The 23,420-nt window shown below is 43.2% G+C and overlaps 1 protein-coding gene across 8 annotated transcripts in view; it reads left to right on the top strand.

Moving 5' to 3' along the window:
* Positions 1-23,420, top strand: part of ANO1 (anoctamin 1) — a 77,871-nt gene that overhangs the window by 31,937 nt on the left and 22,514 nt on the right. For 4 of the 8 annotated variants that reach the window (XM_048058602.2, XM_048058601.2, XM_066997230.1 and 1 more), the window contains 12 exons: positions 2,583-2,761; positions 5,873-6,199; positions 8,205-8,303; positions 9,413-9,564; positions 10,835-10,889; positions 13,277-13,328; positions 15,859-15,924; positions 16,423-16,478; positions 18,155-18,196; positions 21,330-21,394; positions 21,987-22,121; positions 23,198-23,358. In XM_048058602.2, coding sequence (XP_047914559.1) covers positions 2,654-2,761; positions 5,873-6,199; positions 8,205-8,303; positions 9,413-9,564; positions 10,835-10,889; positions 13,277-13,328; positions 15,859-15,924; positions 16,423-16,478; positions 18,155-18,196; positions 21,330-21,394; positions 21,987-22,121; positions 23,198-23,358 — 1,318 coding nt within the window. In that variant the 5' untranslated portion in view covers positions 2,583-2,653. Of the gene's footprint in view, positions 1-2,582; positions 2,762-5,872; positions 6,200-8,204; positions 8,304-9,412; positions 9,565-10,834; positions 10,890-13,276; positions 13,329-15,858; positions 15,925-16,422; positions 16,479-18,154; positions 18,197-21,329; positions 21,395-21,986; positions 22,122-23,197; positions 23,359-23,420 lie in introns of those variants that run through there. The other 4 variants (XM_066997231.1, XM_066997232.1, XM_013194907.3 and 1 more) reach the window with 1 other exon arrangement.

The following is a 23,420-nucleotide window of genomic DNA, read 5'->3' as shown; positions in this document are numbered from 1 at the left end:
GTGTTCAGGGAGTCGGTGTGTGTATGCATGTATATGTTGGGAAAAACAGGGCATAGATGTGTAGGGAATTGTTACAAATATGCTGGTTGCTCCCTAAAATATAGCAGATTTTTGGCTGCATTTCTGTATTACTCCATAAAAAAAGGTTATTTAACTATTATAAATTGTTATTCAGATGATTTGCTGAGTTTGAACATCCTGCCGCAAGATCACAAGGGGGGTGTCAGAATTAAAATTCCATGCCTGGTCCAGGAGTGATTTGCTCAATTTATGAAGTTACACAGAAAAAAAGTGTGGGTAGCAGACATCAGATTTGTGTGCTGCAGTTTCTAGGAATGCCTCAGCCCTCCAAGGGAAACTGTGGAGCTTGTAGAAAGTTACTTAAGTCACTTGAGGCAGCAGATTTCCCAAGTACAGAGGCTGAAATGAAGATCCACAAACTCATGGGACTTGCAAATTCCAGAGAAATGGGTCTGACAGTGCCAGACAAGCATGACTTTCTTACCAAGAACACTTTCCTTGAACTGACAAGCCCAAAAAGCACCACACCTTCCTCCTCTGCTGCTGCAGGTGTTGTCCATACTAAGCCCTGCATATCGTGGAGAAGAACATGGGCTGCAGATTGATGCAGTGCCCAACCCCACAGTGTTAAAGTTGGTCAGGTCGCTCGGGGCCCTGTGCGGTCAAGTTGTGACTGTCTCCAGGGGTGGATGGAGATTTGCAGCTTTGCTGGGTACTTTTTCCCATTGTATTGTTGCACTTATTGTTAAAGAATTAATGATTTTTTTTTTTAATGTCCTGTCACAATGTCCCTTGTTGCAACTTGTGCACCTGTGAGAAGAATCTGGCCCTGCCATGCCTGTAACTGCTCAGTGGGCAGCTGAGGGCAGGAGTGGGGCACCATCCCTTACCTTCTCTTCTTTGGGCTGCATAAGTGCCTCTCCTCATATATTGAGGGCTTGAGCCCCCTGACCACCTTGGTGGTCTTCTACTGGACTCGCTCAAGCTTGTCAATGTCCTTCTTGTGCTGGGAAGCCAAAACTGGACACAGCACTCCACCTGTGGTCTGACAGGTGCTAAACGGGAAAATCACTTCCCTGGCCTTGCTGGCTTTGCTGTCCTACTAATGCAGTCCAGTCTGCAGTTATCCCTCTCCACTGAAGGTCTGATGACTCACTTTGTTCTTGACCGCCAAGTCTGCAGAGCCACCTTTCATCCACTCAGCTCCTTGCATGGGACTGGTCTGTCCAAGCGCAGGGCTTCCCAGTTGACTTTGTTGAGCTTCATAAGGCGGCTCTCAGCCCATTTCTCCAGCCTGTCGAGACCCTGCTAAGTGGCAGCCCTACATTCCAGCCTACCAAGCTTTTCCTCAGTTCTGTGTCATCTGCAAGCTTGCTGGGGCATGAGATCTTCCCTGTCTCTCCTTGCTATGTCATCCCTGAAGCTCCATCAAAACCAGACGGGTGGTTTGGTGAAGAGGAGTAGCATTCCTCTTAGGCTAAGAAATTGCTGGTTAAAATGTGATGTCTGTCTTCACCTCACCCTAAACTTAGTGGCAGCTCTAGGTATGAGGGCAATAGTTTTTCTAATAGGCTAATTCTGTGTCAGGCCCAGGGGCAGTGTGTGTAATTTGTTCAGTTCCTGCAGATCCCTGTTCCAGAGACTGAGCACTGGGCTAGCTACAGCGAGACTGTTGCAGTCTAGCTGCTAGCTTGTGCTCCTCCGCATGTTTTTGTTTTTTGAGGGGGAAAGTTAATTTAGTATCCACTCAAGGCTAAATTCTAAAATTCCTGCTTTATCTCCACTCCTCAGACAAGCAAATTCTGCTCCCAAACAGTTTGAAAAAATGCATAGTGCTGCAGTATTCTGGTTCAGCGTCAAAATGAGTCAAATCTTAGAAAACTCTGCCTTCTATTGAATGCATAAATTCACACATACAAGCAATGGTTTGTATTTCATCAATTATCTGGTTGCTCAGTTTGTACTTAAATTTTTATGTGAGATTCTTTAGCCCGTCTATATAGTTAAATACTAAACAGGAAGAGTCTCTGGCAGGGCAAGAGGGAAGAAATCTGATATTCAGAATATCCTTAAGATTCCTTAAATAGGAATGGTTCAGCACATCCTATGCAATACATAGGTACTTGAGGGGAAGCACACTTACTTTTTCAGCATGAACAAGTGAAGTTGCTTATTGAAGGAGAACATGCTTACTGTAAAAGGGGGAAAACACCATGCTCCCTTATTCGCCAGCTAATTCTCAGACTACTTTTCTTTTTCCCCCTTTTCCCCTCTCTTGCCAAGAGATAAAATCAAATCTTTGCAAGGCGAAGAGGCTGCGTGGTAACCTAATTGTGGGACAGCACTGTGGCAAAGGTGTAGGGGGAGCACTCCTGCTGAGGAGGAGGAGGTAGGGCTCAGGGCTGTGGGCTCGCTGAGACGGAGGCAAGGGGTGGGAGCCCCGCATGGAGGCTCATTGGCAGACGAGGGCAGGAACAGGATACGTTTCAGCATGGGTGGCTCTGGGAGGAGCAAGTGTTGGGATTAAAGAGTCTTGATGAAGTTGTTCTTTTTCCTTGCAGACGGAGACAGTGAGTTTCATGGGGTGGATTTTCTGCCAGACGACCTCAGCGAGGCTCCAGACGAGACAGGAATGAGGGTGAACAAGAAATACTCCTGCCTACCTGCTGAGGAGAAGGGGATCCACATCATCAACATCCGAGCTATTGAGGATATAGGATATGACCAGCATGAAAGCACAGTGAGTAGAGGACTTGACAGAAGTGTAACAGCTGGCATGCTGCTCTTTACTCTTTACCTTATTTCCAAGTGTTTCCTTTCCCTGGAGGCTCTGCAGGTTTCTCCCTCCCCTTTCCGAGGTTCTGAGGAGGATTGCTGTCAGCCACAGCACATGCTGATTTGGTGGAGTTTGTGCTTTGGTGTGTGGGCTGCTGAAGGGAAGCAAGGGATCCTTTTTTTAACCTGTAGCCTAAAAAGGGGTGGTTATTCTCAGAGTAAGTAATCTGGCAGTAAGGCTGTGGTAACCTTTAAATCTCTTTGCCCGTATTGAGCGAAACACAGAAGTGCCTAAAACTGCATGCAAAAGCTATTGTTAGCAGCGGTAACCCTAAACAAATAATCTGTAGCACACAAGAGAGGTTTTTCCACTGGACAGATTTCTAGTGTTATTAATCGTGCCTTAGTTAAATTCTTTATATCTTTATCAGCAGTTTTAAAGGAAGTTAGTAACATGAACACACAATAGGATTAGGAGTTGGCTAAGTCATAAATGCACAAATAAAGGTTTATTCAGGTGAAGAAATTGAGGTGGAGTGAGCTATACAACAGATCTTGCTAGAGAAAGGTGCACCATAAAAAGCAATGCTTGATTCATTGTGCTTATGCTTAATTAGGGTTTAGTGTGGTGGAGTAATTGTGTCAGGGCACACATACCCCTTCTGCTGGTTTAAAATTGAGATGCCCTTTCTGCACCTCGCTTGGAACCAGAGGCGCACGGGCCGTGCATGGTCTTGGCCAATGCATTTCTCTCCTTCAGTGCAGCAGCACTGCAAGAAAGGATGTGGCCTCCTGAGTGCCTTTCAGCATTAAGACCACATCCTTAAAAGACTCTATTTATTTCTTTAAATGAGGACCAACAGGCTCCTTTGGATTCCTTTGGCTGCATCCCTTTTACAGTGTGAGGTAACTATTCTTTTCATTAGTAAATGTATTGAGGCATTCATATACACAGCACAGCAGGCTCATCTGTATTATCAGCGAGTCCCCAGGATGGTCAGCTTTTCAACAACAAAGTTCGAAGAAATGGGAAGCAGCTTGTTCAGATTCTGCAGTGTGACCTGATCCCTTCCTGGTGGCGGTGGCACAAAGAAACTAGTGAAATCAGCATTTTCAGTGCCACTTTCCTCAGCCTCCACCAGAAGGGCACTCCAGGGCACAAGGAGCGGTGGGCAGGGTGTGCTGAGCAGTCTGGATTGCCCCGAGCAGCCAGAAACACCCAGCACACTCACTGCTGTCACCTTCAGGAGCCATCTCCAGTCCTGCCTCTCTCCTGTATTTATTCCTCCCCAGACAGATGGACAGACTGCTGCTGGCTGTCCCCACAAAGTCAGGCCAGTGAGGGTAGGAAGTGCTTGAGGTCTGAGTCTTTTCCTCATTTTATCTTCCTGCATTTACCTGGACATCTATGGGCTCAGCCCAATTTTTCAGCAAGTGATGTTTAGTTAATTGATACGATCAATAAATCTTAAAAAAAATAGTACAATTAGTTATCTTGAAAGAAAACCCAGTGCTCCTGTATCTTGTTTACAGCAATATTTTGAAGAGACTATCCTGAAACCTAGTTAGTTTCTATTTCTTACTATTCTGTTCCTATAGAAGATTGCATACCTGAGTTGCTGGCCACAAACACTGTCAGCTTGCTTTAAAAAAAAAATAAATCTGGATTAATGCATGCATGCCATTAATCATGAAGCAATCAGAAAGCAATAGTGATTAGTGATCTGTACTGCAGTTATGTTTAAGAACTAAACAGTAGTGTCTCAATGTGGTACAAACACAAGCAGCTTTTCCATGCAGCTGGGGTCGAGGGACAGAATAACGTTGATCAGCCCTCCACAGCTCAGTCCCTCCAATGAGTAAGTGGGATCTGCCGAGTAAGTGGCTGTTTGGATGAAGTTTCAGGTGTGTTGGCTGTGATCAGCTCACGGGCTGCTCTTTTTATCTGTGGCTTAGAAGTTGGGTTTGGAGACGATTGTTTGCAGATCTGTTATGTTCCCAGTTTTCTTGATGAAACAAGCAAAAGGAGTGCACATCCCAAGCAGATTTTGACCAGCATGATTTGCAAATGAGAGACGATTGCTGTCATTTGGAGCAGGATTCCTTTCCTTGCACGAGGGTTAAAGTTCTCCTGTAAAATTAGGAGCTTGAAAATGTTCCTGGTCCTTGGAAAGCCACTCCTGTGATTAGTAATTTTTGTGAAAACTAATGCCAATTGTAAGTTTTCACTTTTTAAATGATCCAAGGGTAGAATTATGCATGAGCATTATGCTGTTGCAAGCAGAAATTAATAATTGTTAGTACTTTGGTATGTTTCTACAGTTGTCCTGTGCAAATTTCAGAAAAATACTTGAAAATGCTGTTGGTTTTGAGACTTAGATTTCTGGAATCCTGCACCACTGCAGAGCAAATTTGCACACCATTAATTCAGAGCAGGAATAAAGCCTTTGCCACCCGCGGACTGCAAAGTGGCATGGGTTTTATAAGCGGGGAGAAAGGTGATGAACTTGGTCACAACGAACTCGCTTCCCTGGCTGCAGTCCACGTGCATTGTTGGCTGCGCTTGGTGACCAGCTGGCTCCCTTCAGTCTGTATCTGGGATGATCTCTTTCTCAGATGGTACAAACTCACAGAGATAGATAAGAGAAGTGAGAAGTGTTTGCACATGATATTAATCTGTTTGTCAGAACCGAAACACAGATGTCCTGGGTGGAAAAGGACAGATGATCTTAGTGGCAATTAACCCTCAACGGAGACAACCAAATCCACCCAGTAGCTAAATTATGAACTAGCATGCTGGGAATTAAATTAAATCCCAGTCATTTTATCTATTTATTTCTGGCCAATGAAATCCCAGCTGGCTATCAGGAAAATTGCAGGTGTTAACTTGCAAAATTGTTTTGTGTAAGTAGCATGTGGGTGCTCCTCCTGTAGGCTTGCTATCTGAAGATAGGCCCTTGCGTGCTCTGGGCAGCGAGGAGGGGTGCTTGATATGAGGATGTGTTCTGCTTGGTGCCGATGTCAGCTCTCTGCTAATTATTCCTCTCCTCTCCACACCCCTGCTCCCTACTTCCAGCTGTTGAACTCCCTATCCAAAAATCCAGATGCTGACTGCAAATATGGACTTTACTTCAGAGACGGCAAGAGAAAGGTAGATTACATCCTAGTTTATCACTACAAGAAGTCCTCGTCCGGGAGGGCGCTCGCCAGGAGAACTCACCACAATGACACAAGTGCGCGAAGCACCAAGCAGGACCACCCGCTTCCTGGGAAGAGCGTGCAGCTGGAGATGGGGGAGAGCGAACCCCCCGCGGATTCTCATGAAGACGACAAGAGGTTTCGGAGGGAGGAATATGAGGGAAACCTTGTGGAGGCTGGCCTGGAACTGGAACATGACGAGGATGTAAGGAGCTGCGTCAGATGCCTAAAGATAAGGAGGATGACTGGTGGTCGAATCCAGGGAGATACTGAGCTTGCCTTGGGCAGCACTCGCTGTGGCGCGTGCCTTATTGCCACGTGGTTTATGGATGTGTTACCATAGCTAGAGGCGAGGCTTAGGTGTCTGTAAACACTAATCGGAGGTCGGTGGGTTGACAGTATGCGGTGGGTTGGATCTGCTGGTAATTCTGGTTCTGAGAAATATCTGATGCAGACAGTGAAATTTTTACACCTCAGTGCAGCCTTCAGGAGAATCACATTTGTGCAGGGAGTTCTGGTAAATGCTGTGGTTCAAGCATGTGGCTCTGTGCTGCAGTTTTGCTCTTTCCATTCTCAGCTGTGAACAGTACAGCTTGTAATGCCCTTCACCTGTACTCTGAAAACAGCATATTCTATTAAAAGACTATTAGACTACATAAAAAAATCATGTGTTTGAAGTACTGCCAGTGTGTGATTAGTAGAAATAGCCACAGCCATATTAATTTCAAAGAAAGCTATTACAATTAACTGATCCAACCAATAAGCCTGAAATTCCTGTGAGGGAGGGTGAACGTTCATGTTGGTTTTGTTCACAGGGTGTAAAAATTGAGGTTAAGCAGTTAGACCTGTGGTCAGAGTGTTAAATAAACAAATAAACCTGCCACACATAACTCACAAATTCTAGGGAAGGGTGATGGTACAGCGTGACATATCTTCCTTTTCTCCATCCTCAGGTGAAAATACATATTGCTTTCTGTCAGGTTGTTGTAGTGAACTGGAAACTTGCCTGTGCCAAGTCCTAGGTACTGAAAGTCCTGAGTGGGCTGGGAGGTCCCCTCCCATGACATGTAATATGATTTCAAACGAAGCAGAAGGCTTGGCATTCAAGCCAGGGCACCACGAAGAAGGAGAGCGTGTATCTCTTAGTACCAGATATCAGACCAGATCAGAAACATATAGAGATGAAAGGGAAGGGGGTTTACAGCAGCTTCCATATCCAGCACATCAGAGACGGGGAAACCTGCAGTCACTGGAGCTTGACAGGCATGCCTGGGAGTTGTGTAGGTGGCCTCACTAACTGCAAAAAGAACAAGGGTTTTGTTCGCAGATGATGTTTATTAAGTCACTTAAATGCTCTTCTGTGAAATAAATTCAAGGATGGTTTGGAAGCGATGCCTAATTAGAAGGCTGGCAGTTAGTTATGCCCTCTGAGTAATTAATGGATTTCTAGAAGGCAGGTAGGGAATATAGCTGAGTGAAAGCTAGCTGTTAAAAATGCCTGAATGTGCAAAGCAACAGCATTAGAAAGATTCATTAGTGTTTCTTTCTCTTCTCCCCTGCTGGTTTGACATCGTTTGTCCAGGGTCTTGGAGGTGGTTTCTCTGGTGGGGCTGGTAGGCACCCGTGGGTGCAGGGGTGGGCAAGAGAAAACCGCAGCTGGGGTAACTGCTGGGATCCACACATACTGCTGTTGTCATCCCTGATATTTATGGTGGTGGTGGTGGTCAATTTTTCCAACCAATTTTCCTAATTAAAATGGTTGGTGTTTTAACATAGATGTTGATGCCTGCATCTGCAGCCTCTGCTCTCCTTTCGTGCTGCAGCTGTGACCCTTACATTACAACGCACTCAAGAAATTGTAGCATTTGGCTGGGTGCCTGTGAATTAAATTTAACTGGCTTAGTCTGTATTTGTGAATAGTCATTAGCTTTTATTTCCCAAACAGTTTTTATCTTCTTATCTGTTTAACCTAGTGGTGATTGTTCTAGAAGACAATAGCATTTCTGAGTCACGTTTTATATCGGCTCTACACAGAAAGGTGCCCAGTGATTGTCCTGTTGTTAGAAACTGGTCATCTCAAACAAATGAGGTTTACAGTGTTGGCTGTAATAGACTGTTCCTTAAACGTGGATGAAACGCAAAGGGAAAAGTATTTAATTTCCTCTCACTGGTAACCTTTTCTCTTGCCTTTTTTTTTTTTTTTTTTTAAGACGAAAATCCATGGGGTTGGATTTGTAAAAATACATGCACCGTGGAATGTATTGTGTCGAGAGGCAGAGTTTCTTAAGCTCAAGATGCCCACAAAGAAGGTAAGCCCCAGTTTTCTTTTTCCTCCCCTCCCAGAAGGCATGGTTTAAACACATTCTCATCTTTGTGCACCTTACAAACGTAGACTTCTCTTCCCACAAGCGTTTTTAAAATAGTTTAATCTGCACAGCCCAGCAAAGAGGCTGGTGTTCCCCTTGTATTTAACAGGAAAAGCAAGAGAGTCATGAACTTTCTTGCTTAGGACAGCAGAAGGAATAAGTGGAAGGAGGAATGGAAATCACAAATTCCTGTCTCCTGCCTTTATCTGTACACGATGTGAGTGATCTTGTAGAGAGTCTCATCATCTCGGTGTGTTTTAAAAGAGGTTGCAATTGATAATGAAACTTACTTGTATATCTTGGAGTTTTCTTTCTCACCTGAAAGGATGGACTGCTAAAAAGTGAATGTAATACTTTGTGTGCAGTAGTCTCACTGGGTTTAGGTGACTACTTACACATCATCAGTCATGTTTGCAGGAGTTGGGACTACTCTACCACAAAATAAATTACCTCTCAGAATAATTGAAATATCATTAGAGATATCATGGTGTATTTTCATTATGAGCTAAGTTCTAAATCATCCATGATAGATAACTACCTGGTCAGTGAGCATAGCTTAGAGATAGATTAATATTTAAACATACTAAGTGCATGTCGCAGACTGCAGCGGAAAGTCTATAATGGAACAAGAGACAGTCTCAAAGCTCAGCATCACTTAGTAGAAGACTAAAACTACATGTTTGGTTTGGATTTTTTATTAATCCTGATTATTGCCTCACTTACCACCAGTTTTAATCAGAAGCATAATCAGATCAAAAGAGAACTGCAATGGTCTTAGTGACTTCACTGTTGTGGAAGCAAAGTATCTTGAATATTCTTCATTTATATGGAAGGGGGGAAAGTCTTGGAAGCTGCAGGATATTGCGTCCTCTTCTTGCCTTGCTTTGACTTTTCCATCCATCTATGTGTTCTAAGATGTTTTCAAGAAGGTAAGCTGTGCTCCTCAACAGTTTAGGCAGATGTATTTATCTAATTCATTTTTTACAGTTCAGTCTCTCTGTGGATAACCAGAAAGCGATGACATTTTACTGTCTTTCTGTTTGCCCCCTCAGATGTATCAGATCAATCAGACCCATGGGCTTCTGAAAAAGATCAACTCCGTAATCCAGAAGATAACAGAGCCCATCCAGCCCAAAGTGGCCGAACACAAGCCGCAGACAGTGAAGCGCCTCTCCTACCCCTTCTCCAGGGAGAAGCAGCACTTGTAAGTGACTGCGTGGGGGCAGCAGCCATGCCAGCAGGTTTGGGTTTTTCTGATAGCACCTGGAAAGGTGAAAAGAGAACAAATGCCGATGCTTTGTTAGTGGTTACTGTAAAAACATTTCCATTTTGCAGTAAATTTACTTTTTCTGTGTGCAATCCTTGTGCATTTTAACTCTTGTTAAGATATATGTTACATATCTATATAAGCATATACTTAAACTTTTAGACTGCCAAACAAAACTTAGTGTGGTTTACAGTAGTCTTTTTTCCATTTAAAATAAAATACTCAGTAAAATTTCTGGGCAGAGATGTGGGTTGATAACAGTAAGGGTAACTCCATTCATCTGGTATGGGCAGCTCACTCATGTACTGCAAACCGGGTCTTGACTTGTAAATGATATGAAGCCAGTGGCAGCTTTGCCTTCGATTTTGGATTGGTAAGAATAGCTGTAGACGTGGGTGGAGGAAAAAATCGCAAGGTGGGGCCCAGCCTAAGTTTTGGCTGCCCTGGATCGCTTTGCTGCTGCTCTTCCTTGGCCAGCATCCCGGAGGAGAAGCTTTGAAGACCATGTTTATGTGTGTGCCAGCTGGAACAAATACCAGTCCTAGGGCAGGATTTCTTCACTCTAGATATGTATATTTTTGTGTTTAATAAAGAGATGCAGAACGCTAATGGAGTTCTGTATTAGATTCACATATCTGATGGTGGGGCTAGTCAATGTATGTGACATTTGATGTATTCTTAGACTTGCAGGAACTGTATTTATACAGGTGTTGCATGTGGGATGTTCCTACAGAAAAGGAGCCTCATGGCTCAGAGAAAGCCCAAAAGATGGTCCTTAGGTTGTGTTTGAAAGTGCCTTACACTGCTTGCAGTGGTGGCTTTTTTCAGTGAGGCCATCTGGATATTTGCTGAATAAAGCAGCACAAAGTGCTCTTAGAGGTTTGCAGGTTCAGCCCAAATGTAGATTATTAGGAGAAATCTTAGACCGGTAGTGGGCAGGAATTCAACTTTAATGAGCATCAACAGCCTTTTGTGTGTCTGTGTAAAAACCTATAAATATATAAAATGAGTGAAACATATAACAGCCTCTTTAAAATGTGAGAGTTGTGTTGGACTTTCTTTTAATGAGGTTTCTACAAGCTATTCTTTAATGTTAGCTATGAGGGATCCCCAGGAGAAAAGATAACATTGAAGGGGTCAGCGAGAACAGGAAATTACTGGCTTTTTTTTTTTTAACCTAATGGGCTTCCTTCTAATCTTTTAACAGATTTGATTTGTCTGACAGAGATTCCTTCTTTGACAGCAAAACAAGAAGTACTATAGTAAGTACAGTATGTAAATAATTTATGGTGGATGGTGCTTTGGTCCTGGTGTTAAGAGCCCCTTTGCCAGCTTTGGGGAAAAGCCTACTGCAAGTTTGTCTGTACCAAATGCCAGGGAATGCCTGTGACATCAATTATTTAACCAATAAATTAAGCATTTCCAGCTTTAGCTTGTATGATGAATAGCATTTGATGCTAACAGGTTGCTACCTTTAGACAGTAATTTGGATCTTCTTTTTGGTTCAAGGTGAATGTAGGACATGGTTTCCTAGTAGCCATATAACCAGGAAGGAACAGATTTAGACTCTGCCACTGGTTCTGCCACCTGGACCTCTGTGTCTCATTTCCCTTTCCCTAACCATACATTTTTGTGTTGTAACTATACAAGTTTCTGCAGATCCCTTATGGAAATGAAGCCTAACACAGGAATAAAATAGTACAAGCTACATCCGAGTATTTCCTTGTGACTCATGGAACATAAAATAGAAAGGGGAGAAGGTGCAGTCTCCTCTATAGCCACTGAAGGGGAATTTAAATGGAAAGCCCACACGGTATCCAGGGCAGTCAGAGGGACCGTGCCATGCAGCATTTGCTGCAGCACTTCTTCAAAGTACAGTGCGGACTCCTTGCCCCCTTTCAGGGCTGCTAATCGGCCCACTGGAATGTGACCATAAGCATGCTTTTATCTCGTATTTAACGTTAGCCTTTTGGATGTTAAGTGGTTTTGAAAAGAGCTTATATCACGTTATAGCTGCACTTTATTGCTGCGGTGATAAGGGGCGTAAGATATCTGACCTCCCCTTCCTGCCACGAAATTCCAGTGTGCAGCCCCCCGGGATGCAGTGCCCCTGCAGCGTGGTGTGCAGAGATTTATCTGAGCACAGGTTGTGAGGGCTCAGGGAGTCTGACCAAGGCAGGCAGATACAGCAGGACAGAAATGGAAAGGAAAAGATGATAATCAAATTTTATTTGCAATAGCATATTTCATTTGAGATTGGGGAGAAAAATACATAGCTTTTGTTTGCAGACTTTCTTGTTATGTCTATGTATAGAGTTAAAAAACCCTTGTAGGTACAGGTAAGAAACTTAAGGGAGCAGGTGAAGAGTTAAAATTCATGACAAGAATGCTTGAGAAAGGCAGCCAGCCAAAATGACCCTGTAGAACAAGGTGAGCCAGAGGGTCAGCCTTGGTAGCTAACGCAGCAATGGGCTGAAGCAAGCAGAGCTAATGGCAGAGGCTGGGAGGAAGAGGGGTGTGGGATGGTTTTTTAAAACCACTCAAGGAACGCTGGGCATATAACAGTATTGCTGATAGTATGTTGCTTTGTTTGAAATCCCTGCAAATAACCTGGTAATAAAAGGCATATTGAGTGGTGCCCGGCATCATCTTATCCTGCATGCATTTCTCTTTGTATTCTTGTTTCTTAAAGTTCCCTGCTGCCTTTCCCATATGTATTTTTAAACCACAGTGCAAATATTGACCCTCCCGCCTACTGCAAAATGAACAGGAATCCAGTCACTCCCTGTGAGGCTTTGATGAATAGAAACTAAGCCAAGGACCTTTTACTTACTAAAATAAAATAAAATAAAAACTATGTTATATAACTGGCAATCTCTCCATGACAGCCCTTCAGCTGGCTGGAGCTGAAAGACAGCACCGGGCAGAGGAGCAGCCTCATGTGCCCTCCAAAAACCGTCATGGCAGGCAGTGGCTGTGTTGCTTGCCCCTCCTGGGCTGTGTGCAGCCCTGGACCTCCCCGGGACAGCGGCCACGGTTCCCCAGGCAGGTCAGGCAGTGGGCAGGACATGCCTCTGCTCCTGCTGAAAAGCCGGAGGTTGCCCTCCGCCGCCGTCCCAGCCTCGCGCCAATGTGCAAAGGTTATTTGACAATAAATGAAAATAAATTGTAAAACAAATACACCTGTTTTGCCACCAAGATCGTGCAAGCTCTGAAGTTTTAAGGTCAAGCTGTTTTGTTTAGCCTGGTTTCTGATAAGCTGCCGTGTGCCGCACAAGCGCCACGGGGCCGGAGGGTGGCCAGCGAGGGCACAGCCAGGGGCAGCGCAGGCGGCGAGGGAAGGTGGTCAACGTGAGGGGGAACAGCTGTTCTGTGGCAGAAGTGCTTAAATGTGGTCCCCTTCCCCTCGAACCAACAGCAGTCATAGCAACTGGCTAGCAAGCTCAGCCCTCCTCTCTTGTACAGCTAGCTGTGTAAGGAAATCTTTAACTCTGCTGTCCTGAATGCCACCACTTTTATTAAAGAATGATGACTTCATCAGCATCTCAGTTTTGCCAATGCTTATGTTTGAGCTGTGCACAGAAAGATTATGCTTTTCACTGGCCATATCCGAAGTAACCCTTTCCTTTCTTTTACTTTGCTTCTGTAGGTTTATGAAATATTGAAAAGAACGACATGTACCAAAGCAAAATATAGCATGGGTAAGGAATTTTATTTAGGTTTAAGATCAATATCGTTTTCAGGTATTGAAAATAATTGCGTGCTGTAACTGGATGTGGAGTTTAGGTTTTTCTTCTGCTCTCTGATTTGATGTATGTAGATATAATTGTTTTATTCGGAAATTTAATGTAATTAATGTAGCTATTCATATTTTTTTTCAAATGTGAATATGTAGATTCAATTGTAAATTAAATGATAGGTGACCATGTAGCCCCTTCAGATGTTAGTTATGTCCTTTATGGCAGGGATGGAAGATGATCTGAAGCCATGGGAACACGTGCTCTGCATTGGTTCAGTTTCTCACTCATGCCAGTGGATGCGAGCATTACTGTGCGCTTCCAAAACTGCTGTGAGAGTCTGTGGGCTGCTCTGTTCCCTTTAAGTGGTGACCTCAAATTTTTATCGTGGGATGGCTTTTTGATGACTTAAGTGAAATGCTTCTAACTGGTGATGGCCCAAAGCACTGTCATAAGTGGAAGATTAACCCCGTGGCCAAGGGCTGTGGTGTGCACTGGAAGCTGACCCTTCCCTTGGTCCTCAAAACAGCCGCTGCAGGTGAAGTTTATTCTGCCACAACCAGTGGTTTTAGGATTTCAGCCCTAGGGATGGTGTTTTAAGAACTAAATTCCTAATACAAGTAAATATGAATTCAAATATTGTGAGGCAGAGGTTTATACTTGACTGGGGGACCAAAGGTAAGAAGTGGTTGGTACACCAAATTATATAAGATGGAAGGCTGAATTCCTTCAGATGACCAGAAGAAACATATATGGATGAGAAAAATGCATGAACATGGGAGAAAGCATTTGATAACTGTTGGAATCTGTTATAGCATTTATTTGTCTACAAGCAGTTAAGTAAAACACTGAGAACTTGAATTACAGGTAGTTCTGTTCAATGTTGACCCATCAGCCATTTAGAAGTCCATCAAATAATAGAAGAATAATTACGCCAGAAATCATTTCCCTGCTTTGACTTTTCTGTTGAAGTGAGAACATACAATGTACAATTGTTGAGTCCTTATATACACTAAATTTACTTGGTGTTCAGCCAATATTAACAGAAGTTCTGTTTCCCTTTAGCATGGGAAATCCAAATTCATCTGTGACTTACAGGACCCTTTTTTGAGTCTGATGTCAGGTCATTTTTGTTGGAAATTATGTATTTACACTCTTGAAAGGGGAAGATCATATAGCTCAGTTTGAATTCTTGCCTTAGAGTTGATTGCTCACTTGTGGTTTTTTTTTCCTTTTTTGTTTTTATTTTTTGGGGGGTCCAAAAATGGGAAACAAATTAGAGGTGGGTTGAAAAGGCAGAGGAAGGTAAAGTGCTAGGATTCCTGGATTGTTCTTCTTCCATAGACTGGCAATGTCACAAAGTATACCTAATAAAAATGTCATTAGACTGGCATGTCCAAGGGTATAATCAGCATAACTCAATCAGGTCCTTTGTGTTACAGCGCTGGAATGCTGGGTTACAACCCAGCAAAGGTTGCAAACGGATTTGAGCAAACACAGATAATGCTGCAACACTTCTGTCCAGCAGGAAAAAGGCAGCAGCACAGCAAACACTGCAGTCTTTGTTATTTATTTTGCAAATTTGTGAAAATGTGAACGTATCATAGTTGCTAAATGCTGATACGTGCAAGTATATTATGTAGCTATTTGGTAGCACAGCCTTGGAAGAATAATTCATCTGTTCCCTAGTTGTTTCTGCCAGAAGCGTGGAGATATTTGCAGAAAATTCATAGCACTGTATAATCTTAAATAGCACTTTGAAAAAATAATGATACAGCATACCGAGCACTGCTGGAGCAGTTCCTGCAGCAGGTGCTCAGTAAAAATATGAGTGAACTTGAAAATATTAGTGAGCTTGAAAAATTGTTCTTTCAAGAACAATTGAAAACGTCTCCTGAACCTGCAGTGATCTGCTTCCTGGTTCATGCTCGCTGTCCCGCACTCGTGGTAGCAATGAACAGACAGGCAGCGTGGAGCACACCGTAGCACATCATTTTTCTTTGTTTGAAGTCCTTTGAAATTCTCCACAATGCCAGATATTTTTTTTTTTTTTTAGTTAGCCTTGTACAAAGAGAACTGCTTGGCATTGCACCGACTGACCTGAACAGGCTGTGACTCCATACCCCAAACCAGTTAGTCAGATCACCAACCTACCTTCACAGATAACACGTTCAGACGCGGGTACCGCTCCATCACTGGGAGTAGCTATATGAATGCCAGCAGAGGCAGCAGCGTGTGAGAGGCTGTGCCCTACAGCCCTCAGAGGTCCGGGTCTGGCCAGGCGACTTCTGGGAGAGGTGCACCACAGACGTGCCCTTGGCCCTGTGCCTTCTCCCATCCTTCTGTCGCTGCTGTGCTCTGGCTCTGGTGAAGGAGCGGAGCCGCACCTGAGAGGGCAGGACCTCAGAGTCCCACGTGCCACATACGGTGTGTAGATGAAGCATTAACTGCTTTCAGGCTCATGCATGTAACTAATAAACGGATGTGTAAACAGGGAAAGGAGAGGGAAGAAAGAAGGAAACTACCCTTTTAAATAAAAGACGAAAATGTGGTAAATATGGTAAGTATTACGCCAAGGTCTTTGCAAAGGCTTTCCCTACAATTTCTCTAATCAATCTGAAATCTAAATTCAAAACTCTGTGTGTATGGTGAGTGCGTATGCGTGGTCCCGTATGCCATCAATTCCAGTTGTATTCTTCTTGTGATCGAGCCTTCTGCTACACACTTTCAAATCTGCAGGCTTGCCCTTAAATCAAACTGACTTTTCAGAAAATGCAGTTGATTATAATGACTAATTTCAAGTCATTGGCTTCTAATTCTTGATTCTCAAATATATATGACTTCTTCTTGCTCTCTGCAGTTTTCCGTTTCATAAAATGAGTTATGTTTAATAACCTATATGATTAAAAATGAAAGTACATGAAAAGGAATGAGATGACAGAAAAATCATTATCTGAGCAGATGACTGTTATTTTGAGGGAAACCTCCAGGAAGGATGATGACATGAGACTGTCTGGCCTTGAAATTGTAAATAACTATTATGTCTTTATTTTTCAAGGGATCACCAGCCTGCTTGCCAATGGAGTTTACAGTGCTGCATATCCTTTGCATGATGTAAGTGATCTTGGAATATATTTTACATGTCTACTGTCTGACACAAGTAGTCCTTATTGTGTTATGTATTAATGGCATCATCCCAAACATCAGTGCTCAGGACCCTGACTTCCTGCTTGCTTGTAGGATGGATGACTATAGTAACCTCTGCAGGCTGTTTCCATCACTGTGGTCACTTTTAATGAATTCCCCACCTCTGTCCTACTTTTGATGATCACAGATGATGTCTTAAAATGATATTAGAGGAGTTGCTTTGGTGGCTTGGGAAATGGAATGGTTCTGTTACTTTCTGGCCTGCTCCCAAGGTCTCTGGCATCATTGCTGAGATTCATATGTATTCCTGGGGCACCAAGGGGCTCACTCCCAGATCTAAACCTCTCTGGCATTTCCCTCAGGAGAGACTGAGGGAACTGGGACTGTTCAGCCTGGAGAGGAAAAGGCACAGAGGGATCTTATTAATGTCTATAAATACCTGAAGGGAGGGTGCAAAGAAGGCAGAACCAGGCTCTTTTCAGCGGTGCCCGGTGCCAGGACCAGAGGCAGCGGGCACAAAGTGGGACGCAGGAGGTTCTGTCTGAACACCAGGGAGCACTGCTATGCCCTGTGGGTGACAGAGCAGTTGCACAGGTTGTCCAGAGAGGTGATGACATCTCCTCCTTGGAGATCTTCAGAAGCCGCCTGGACATGGTCCTGGGCACCCTGCTCTGGGTGTCCCTGCTTGAGCAGGGAATTTAGATCAGTGACCCCCAGAGGTCCCTGCCAACCTCAGCCATCCTGTGATTCCCTGAGTGGGAGGCATGCAACAGCTGGGTGCTGGTGTCACCTTAACTTGGGGGTTCACAGCACAGCTAGAACTGACAAACACACACCCTCAGCCAGAGCCTTGCAAAAAAGGCCTGGCAGATGTCAAGGGGACATTGCAGAAATACTGCTCATGATGTGCTGGCTGTGTAAGCATACAGAGAGTACTGAGCCCAGTGCAGATTTCCCCATGGGAAATGTGCAGATGAAGTGTGCCATCTTAGTTTTCTGCCCTGCTCATTTTGTCTTGAGTGTTTTATTTCTGAGTAACAGTGATCACAACAGGCTAGTCATCTGCCCGATGCTTATCACAAACATCAGGCACTTGCAAGCTACAGTGATATCACTTAAAAATCCAAAAAGGTTAAATAAACATCTCTGCATGTACTGGCCTCCCATCTTTAGACAGCTACTGATAGGCTCTGTTGTAAGCAATTTATTAGTTGTCTTCATTTACTCCTTTATCGTATTTAAAAATAGCTCCATATTAAAACCTCAGATCTAATCAGCCCTGAGTGTTTGGAGAGTCTGGATACAGATCGGCTCTCTCAGCTGCTCTCTCCTCTGTCAAGTGGACTGAGATGAACCCCAAACACCGTGGAAATACCACATCCTTTCCCTGGACATTTTTAGGCCACCTTTATCACTTATTCATTCCTTTTTCCCTGGTGACAGACATCATTACTCTTTCTTAATGTGTCCAACGACAAGAGACAAAGTGTGCTATGACAAATGAACTCCTAAAATACAGCATTATTTTACAGATTGCATTTCTGTTTTCGATGCATTAAGTGAGCAGGATACACGGGCATTGCAGGAGGCATAGCAGCTCTGGGTGCGACTCTCCGAATGACACAAGTTTTCTTTTTTTAAAGGGTGACTATGAAGGTGAAAACGTCGAACCCAATGACAGAAAAGTAAGTGGATGTAACGGGGTTTAACAGGTTCTTGCCAGAGTCACAGCCTGAAGTCACCAACTGGGATCCGGGCATTGCCAGGATTTCACACAAAATAGCATGAAAATGCCGTGCAGAAGTACATGAATACTTCCTAACGTTTCAATCTGCCTGAATGTGGAGCACGATGTGGCTATGTATAAAGTACCAGCCTGGTGGTAATGCATTACTTGCTGTGTTGGCAAGTATTGACAGCATTTAGACATGTCTGCTAAAGTTGGGGTGATGTAATGTCAGGCCTGCACTGACGAGAATATGCTCAGCCATCTTCTGATATGCATACCTGAAACAAACCCTGCTTCATGCCACAGCGACCTGTGCAAAAAGCGTTGCAGTCTCTGGTGAATTAATGTGCTGCTGCTCTGGACAGAGGAGGGGACCACCCAAAGTATGAGTGTGAAGGTGATGGCTATTGGGAAGGGTAAAGAATGGCTCATTCCTGATAAATTCTCATTTGCATCTAAGCTTTACTGTGGAGTTCAGCCAGAGATGGTCTTATGGTTGTATGCTGATGCCCTGTATCACTTTCCACATAAGTCTGTGGCTTAAGTTGTTTTTAGTGTCTGTATACTCAAGGGCATTTGTTTAGGAACAATTCTGAGGGAATACTTCTCATCAGAAAATGCAAATTTTTCTACACTGTGCAGAAATGTCAGATTCTTAAATTCAGAATGGAAGTGCTGCATACTTGTGACCACGCTTCTCTAAAGCAAATTCTCATTTTCAGTGTGGCAGATGAGAGCTTAAGTCCACTCATAACCTCCCCACTTCCAGGAGGAGTTTCTGAATTTGGTGCCACATACATGGGCTTCCAGACTAGCAGCACCACCACCCTGCCTTTGCCTTTCTGACTTGATTCATGATCACATCCCCAGAAAGATTCTGTGGAAAAGTGTGGCTCAGGGCATGGGAGAAGCAGATCTCAAGCCCTCAAGGGTGGCCATATGAAAATACGTACCCAAAATTAGAGGTCTGCTGGGCCTTGATGTGCAAGTGGCGCACCAAGGGACAGCTGCTGTTGATTCTCTCCCTCCCACCCATCCACCCCCATTGATTTGTGTTAAAAATACCACATGGTTGTCATGTCATCATTGAGCAATACATCTCTCAAACAAGAACAGGATGAAAGTCCGCATTTTGTAAAGCGTCTGGATTATCATCTTTACTACTAACCTCGCAAATCCACTTATTTCACAAGTTCACTGTCTGTTTTGAAATGTTTACCTTTGCTTTGGCTTCCAGTTCCTTCAAATAATCCTTTGGTGTGCTTTGGCATGTCTCTTCTGGTTTCTTGAAGTTTTCTTTAATCTAATCCAGTGCTAGGCCAGGCTGTGCCTTTTTTGCAACAGAATTAAATTTGAAGCATAGAAATGAAGTAAATATTTAGGACTAGCAAACTGATCTTCTATTATCATGTCTTTGAAGCTGTGCTTTGAATAACAGGCTGATAAATGTCAGGATAAATGAAATAATTCATTTGTACTATAAATGCAAATTTTGTTTGAAGTGCCGTACAAAAGTGAAAAATGACACTGATGCAAAATCTCCTCAGTTTATTGTTTCCTGATAGGCTTGACCAGTTTATCTCACTGAGGAATTATCTTGTTTCCAGATAATAAAAGGAAAAGCCTCTGCTCATGTACGTGGATGTTGAGGTATCTGAATCATTGCATGTTTCCCAGGCAGAGGCAGCTGACCTTAAATTTTTGGAAACATGGTTGAAAGAAACCTAGAACAGAATTCAAATCACACTTGCGAGAATGTTGATATTTAATAAAAGCCTGCCTTTCAGGTTTCAGTTTCTGCCCTTGTGGTTGTAAGGAAACTAATAAAGATGAATTATTTTGGGCAAGGAGGGGAAGATCCGTAGTCCACCTGTATTTTTGACATCACATTCCTGTAGAAGGAAGGCTGTATGTCTGAATGATTTGAAAGTGCGGTACAGCCGTTTAGCTTGGAAGGTTTGTATTGATAAATTGGCAGAAGAATTGCAGACCCAGTCTAGAAACCCTGCTGGCTGTGTGGTACAATGCTAGAGGGGGACTGTGTGTGGCAGAGGCTGGAGCACCAGCCTGCCTGACCTTGCTTTGCTGCGCATCACTGGAGGAGCACAGCCACATATGCCAAGCCTTCTCCCTGCTGCAATAACATAGCGTATGGACTTGATCAGTGGCATCTTGCTTGGGCTTGTCTCCTAAGAAGTGGTCTCAGAAATTACCATCGGAGCATCTCCTTGAAATATTAGTAATTAGTTCAGGAACATCATGCTCCCTAGCTCTTGTAACTGGGTTGAAGCAAGGAAAGAAGTAAAGATGTGAATTCACAAGCAGATGGTGAGAGGCCAGTCCCCTCATCCCAGGGAAGGTGATGGCAACAGGTAGCCAGTGAGCACGGTTATTTCATCCAGTATTTGTTGGACACACACACAGATTTCTTGTTCACTCTGTTAGTTGAACTATATTTTAAAAATCAGATCATAGAAGCACTATTTCTGTGTTTTAGAAAGTAAAGGATAAGTTGAAGATCTTGTAGGAAACTATTTTTTGTGAGGGATTTAATTTTATAAATCACTAGTGGGGATCATTGTTTTCCTTGGCCTGTATCCTAACCAGAAGGATGGGTGGAAGTCATCACGTTCTTCTAGTTTAAAGCTGAACACCTATTAAATGCAGCCTTCCGGGCACCTCTGCACAGTTCCTCTTGATGGATGCTGAATATTCACGCTGTGAAAACAAACCCACTTATGCTAGTTTTCTCCATCTTGTAACTCAAAGCATGTTCATCTTTTGCACCTGTTCAGCTAGATACTTTCTGCAGATCATAAAATCAGGACTGCTCTCCCCATCTCTGCTGTAGTTATCCATCAATTCCATTGCTGAAGAGCCTTTTAATGTACTAGAATTCATCACTGCATTATAGCATGCCAGATCACCAAATTTGTTTTTAATACTTAATGCAGACTGTGTATTGGCAGATCTGAGTTATGTTTTGAAATTGAAGAGAGGTGAGACTGGATCACAGCACGAGCACTGCAAAGGAGAAGTCAGCCACGCATGTGTTGCTTCTGTTTTTGACCTTCTTTTCTCTTTTACAGCTCCTGTGCGAGGAGTGGGCGAGCTATGGAGTCTTCTATAAATACCAGCCCATTGACCTGGTGAGGTGAGAGCTTAGCCCCAAGGTCGGGTTCCCGCGCCGCAGCCCTTCCCACCCATGCTCTGCAGCACGTGCGGGTCCCTTGGTGCCCATCCTGCTGAGGATGGACGACTGTGAGCTTGTGGTGCTGTGCCCAGGAATAGTCCCACGTCTGCATCTCCGGCTAGCCTGGTGGAAAAGAGGGGAGCAGGGCTGGGTAGGGAGGAAGTTTGTGTAGGGCTTCAGCGCTCTCAGTGAGTGTTGTTTGCTCTGGGTGAGAGTGGAGACTCTATAGAGCAACTGAGTTACAGAAAATGCAGGGCTTTTGTAAGATGAATAGCTCTCAGGAGGTCCAAAGATACCAGTTTACACGACAGAAAGACGGGAAAAAAATGACCAGTTGGACTGACTGGCTTTCATGGTGCCTTCATCACTGGATTAACTCCAAGCATCATGAGAAAGAGAGTCCTCTGAGGGGAAAACATTCCCACAGGTCATTGGATCTTACTTTCTCCATGCTAAATCCAGCTGTGATTCATAATTTTAGCCATGATATATTTTAAGAAATAGGAAACATTTTTTTTTCTCTCTCTCTCTTTAAATCTTTAATGTCTTTCAGAAAATACTTTGGAGAGAAGATTGGACTATATTTTGCCTGGCTGGGAGTTTATACACAAATGCTTATTCCAGCTTCCATTGTAGGGATTATTGTTTTCCTATATGGCTGTGCAACTGTGGATGAGAATATACCAAGGTAAAAACAAACAAAGAGGAAAAAAACAGATTTGTCTTCCTTTGCATGCTTCATCTTTTGGGAGGTGCACTTGAGGTGAGGGCAAGTTCCCCGGGCCAGGGGAGCCCCCAGTCTCAACAATTCCTGTTTCCAATAAGCAATGGAGACTTACCAATAGCTGAGCGCAGGCACCAGAACTGAAGTGTATTTTAAAATCATTAGCAATTATTGTTAATATTATTTGTTGAGTTGCATTGATGTGCTAAAAATAATTCTTGGCTGTTTGCTCAGGTATTTTTTTTCCTAACTAAGATCATTATGTTAAAACAAACCAACAAAATGCTGCTAATGATAGGTTTTAGTGCTTTCCATCTTAAAATGCTGACAAGTGTGCTGTGTGGCAGGAAGATAAATAAAGAATATACATGTCTAAACTAAGCAATTGTGGTCAGATTAACAAAATCTTGATGTCCTACTATTTTTAAACTTTACTAAGTTTTGTATTATAATAATTTTTAAAGCCCTATGATTTTGCATTTTGTCCTGCATGCATCATCAGCTGTGTATGAAAATAACATACTTTGTGCAACAACTATAAGCAGTGATTAACAAAGCAGATTAATGCAGATTAATTTATTTTTGTTTGTTAATATTCCTTTTGTACTTTTTCCAACTGTGGAAGAAAGTCAAGGAGAGCGTCACTATTGCTATTTCAGAGTTGGAGTGCAGAGAGGTTAAATTCGTTAGCTCATCTCTTAACACTCAATGTTTCCCTTGTTACCTTACCTATTGCTGTCCTTAGTATATTAAAACAAGAATGATTTATTTATTTTTTATGTTTTTAGCTTTAAGTTGCTGTAATAAAAAGCATAGACCCTTATGAATCTCCTATTTCAGCCCCTGTATCAGTGTAGGTTATGGACAGAGCTTCTCACTGGACCAGGAAAGAGAATCACTACAAGAGTAGCATTTGATGGTCCTGAAGATCAGAAATAGATGCTGTGCCAAAGAGAATGGCCCATCAAAAAATATTGTCAGAGTATGGAAGATGAGCTGTACTGACCTTGCTTTTCACACGTGTTGTTGTCTCTTTGCAGTATGGAAATGTGTGACCAGAGAAACAATATCACCATGTGTCCCTTGTGTGACAGAACATGCAGTTACTGGAAGATGAGCTCTGCTTGTGCAACAGCTCGTGCAAGTCATCTTTTTGATAACCCTGCAACTGTCTTCTTCTCAGTCTTCATGGCTCTCTGGGGTAAGAAGATAAATGCCTTGATGTTAAGGTTTTAATTATTTAAATCACAACAGGAAGAAACA

Source organism: Anser cygnoides, chromosome 5 (assembly GCF_040182565.1).
Source record: "Anser cygnoides isolate HZ-2024a breed goose chromosome 5, Taihu_goose_T2T_genome, whole genome shotgun sequence".
NCBI classification, from domain to species: Eukaryota; Metazoa; Chordata; class Aves; order Anseriformes; family Anatidae; genus Anser; species Anser cygnoides.
This window is presented reverse-complemented; position numbering and strand designations above follow the sequence as displayed.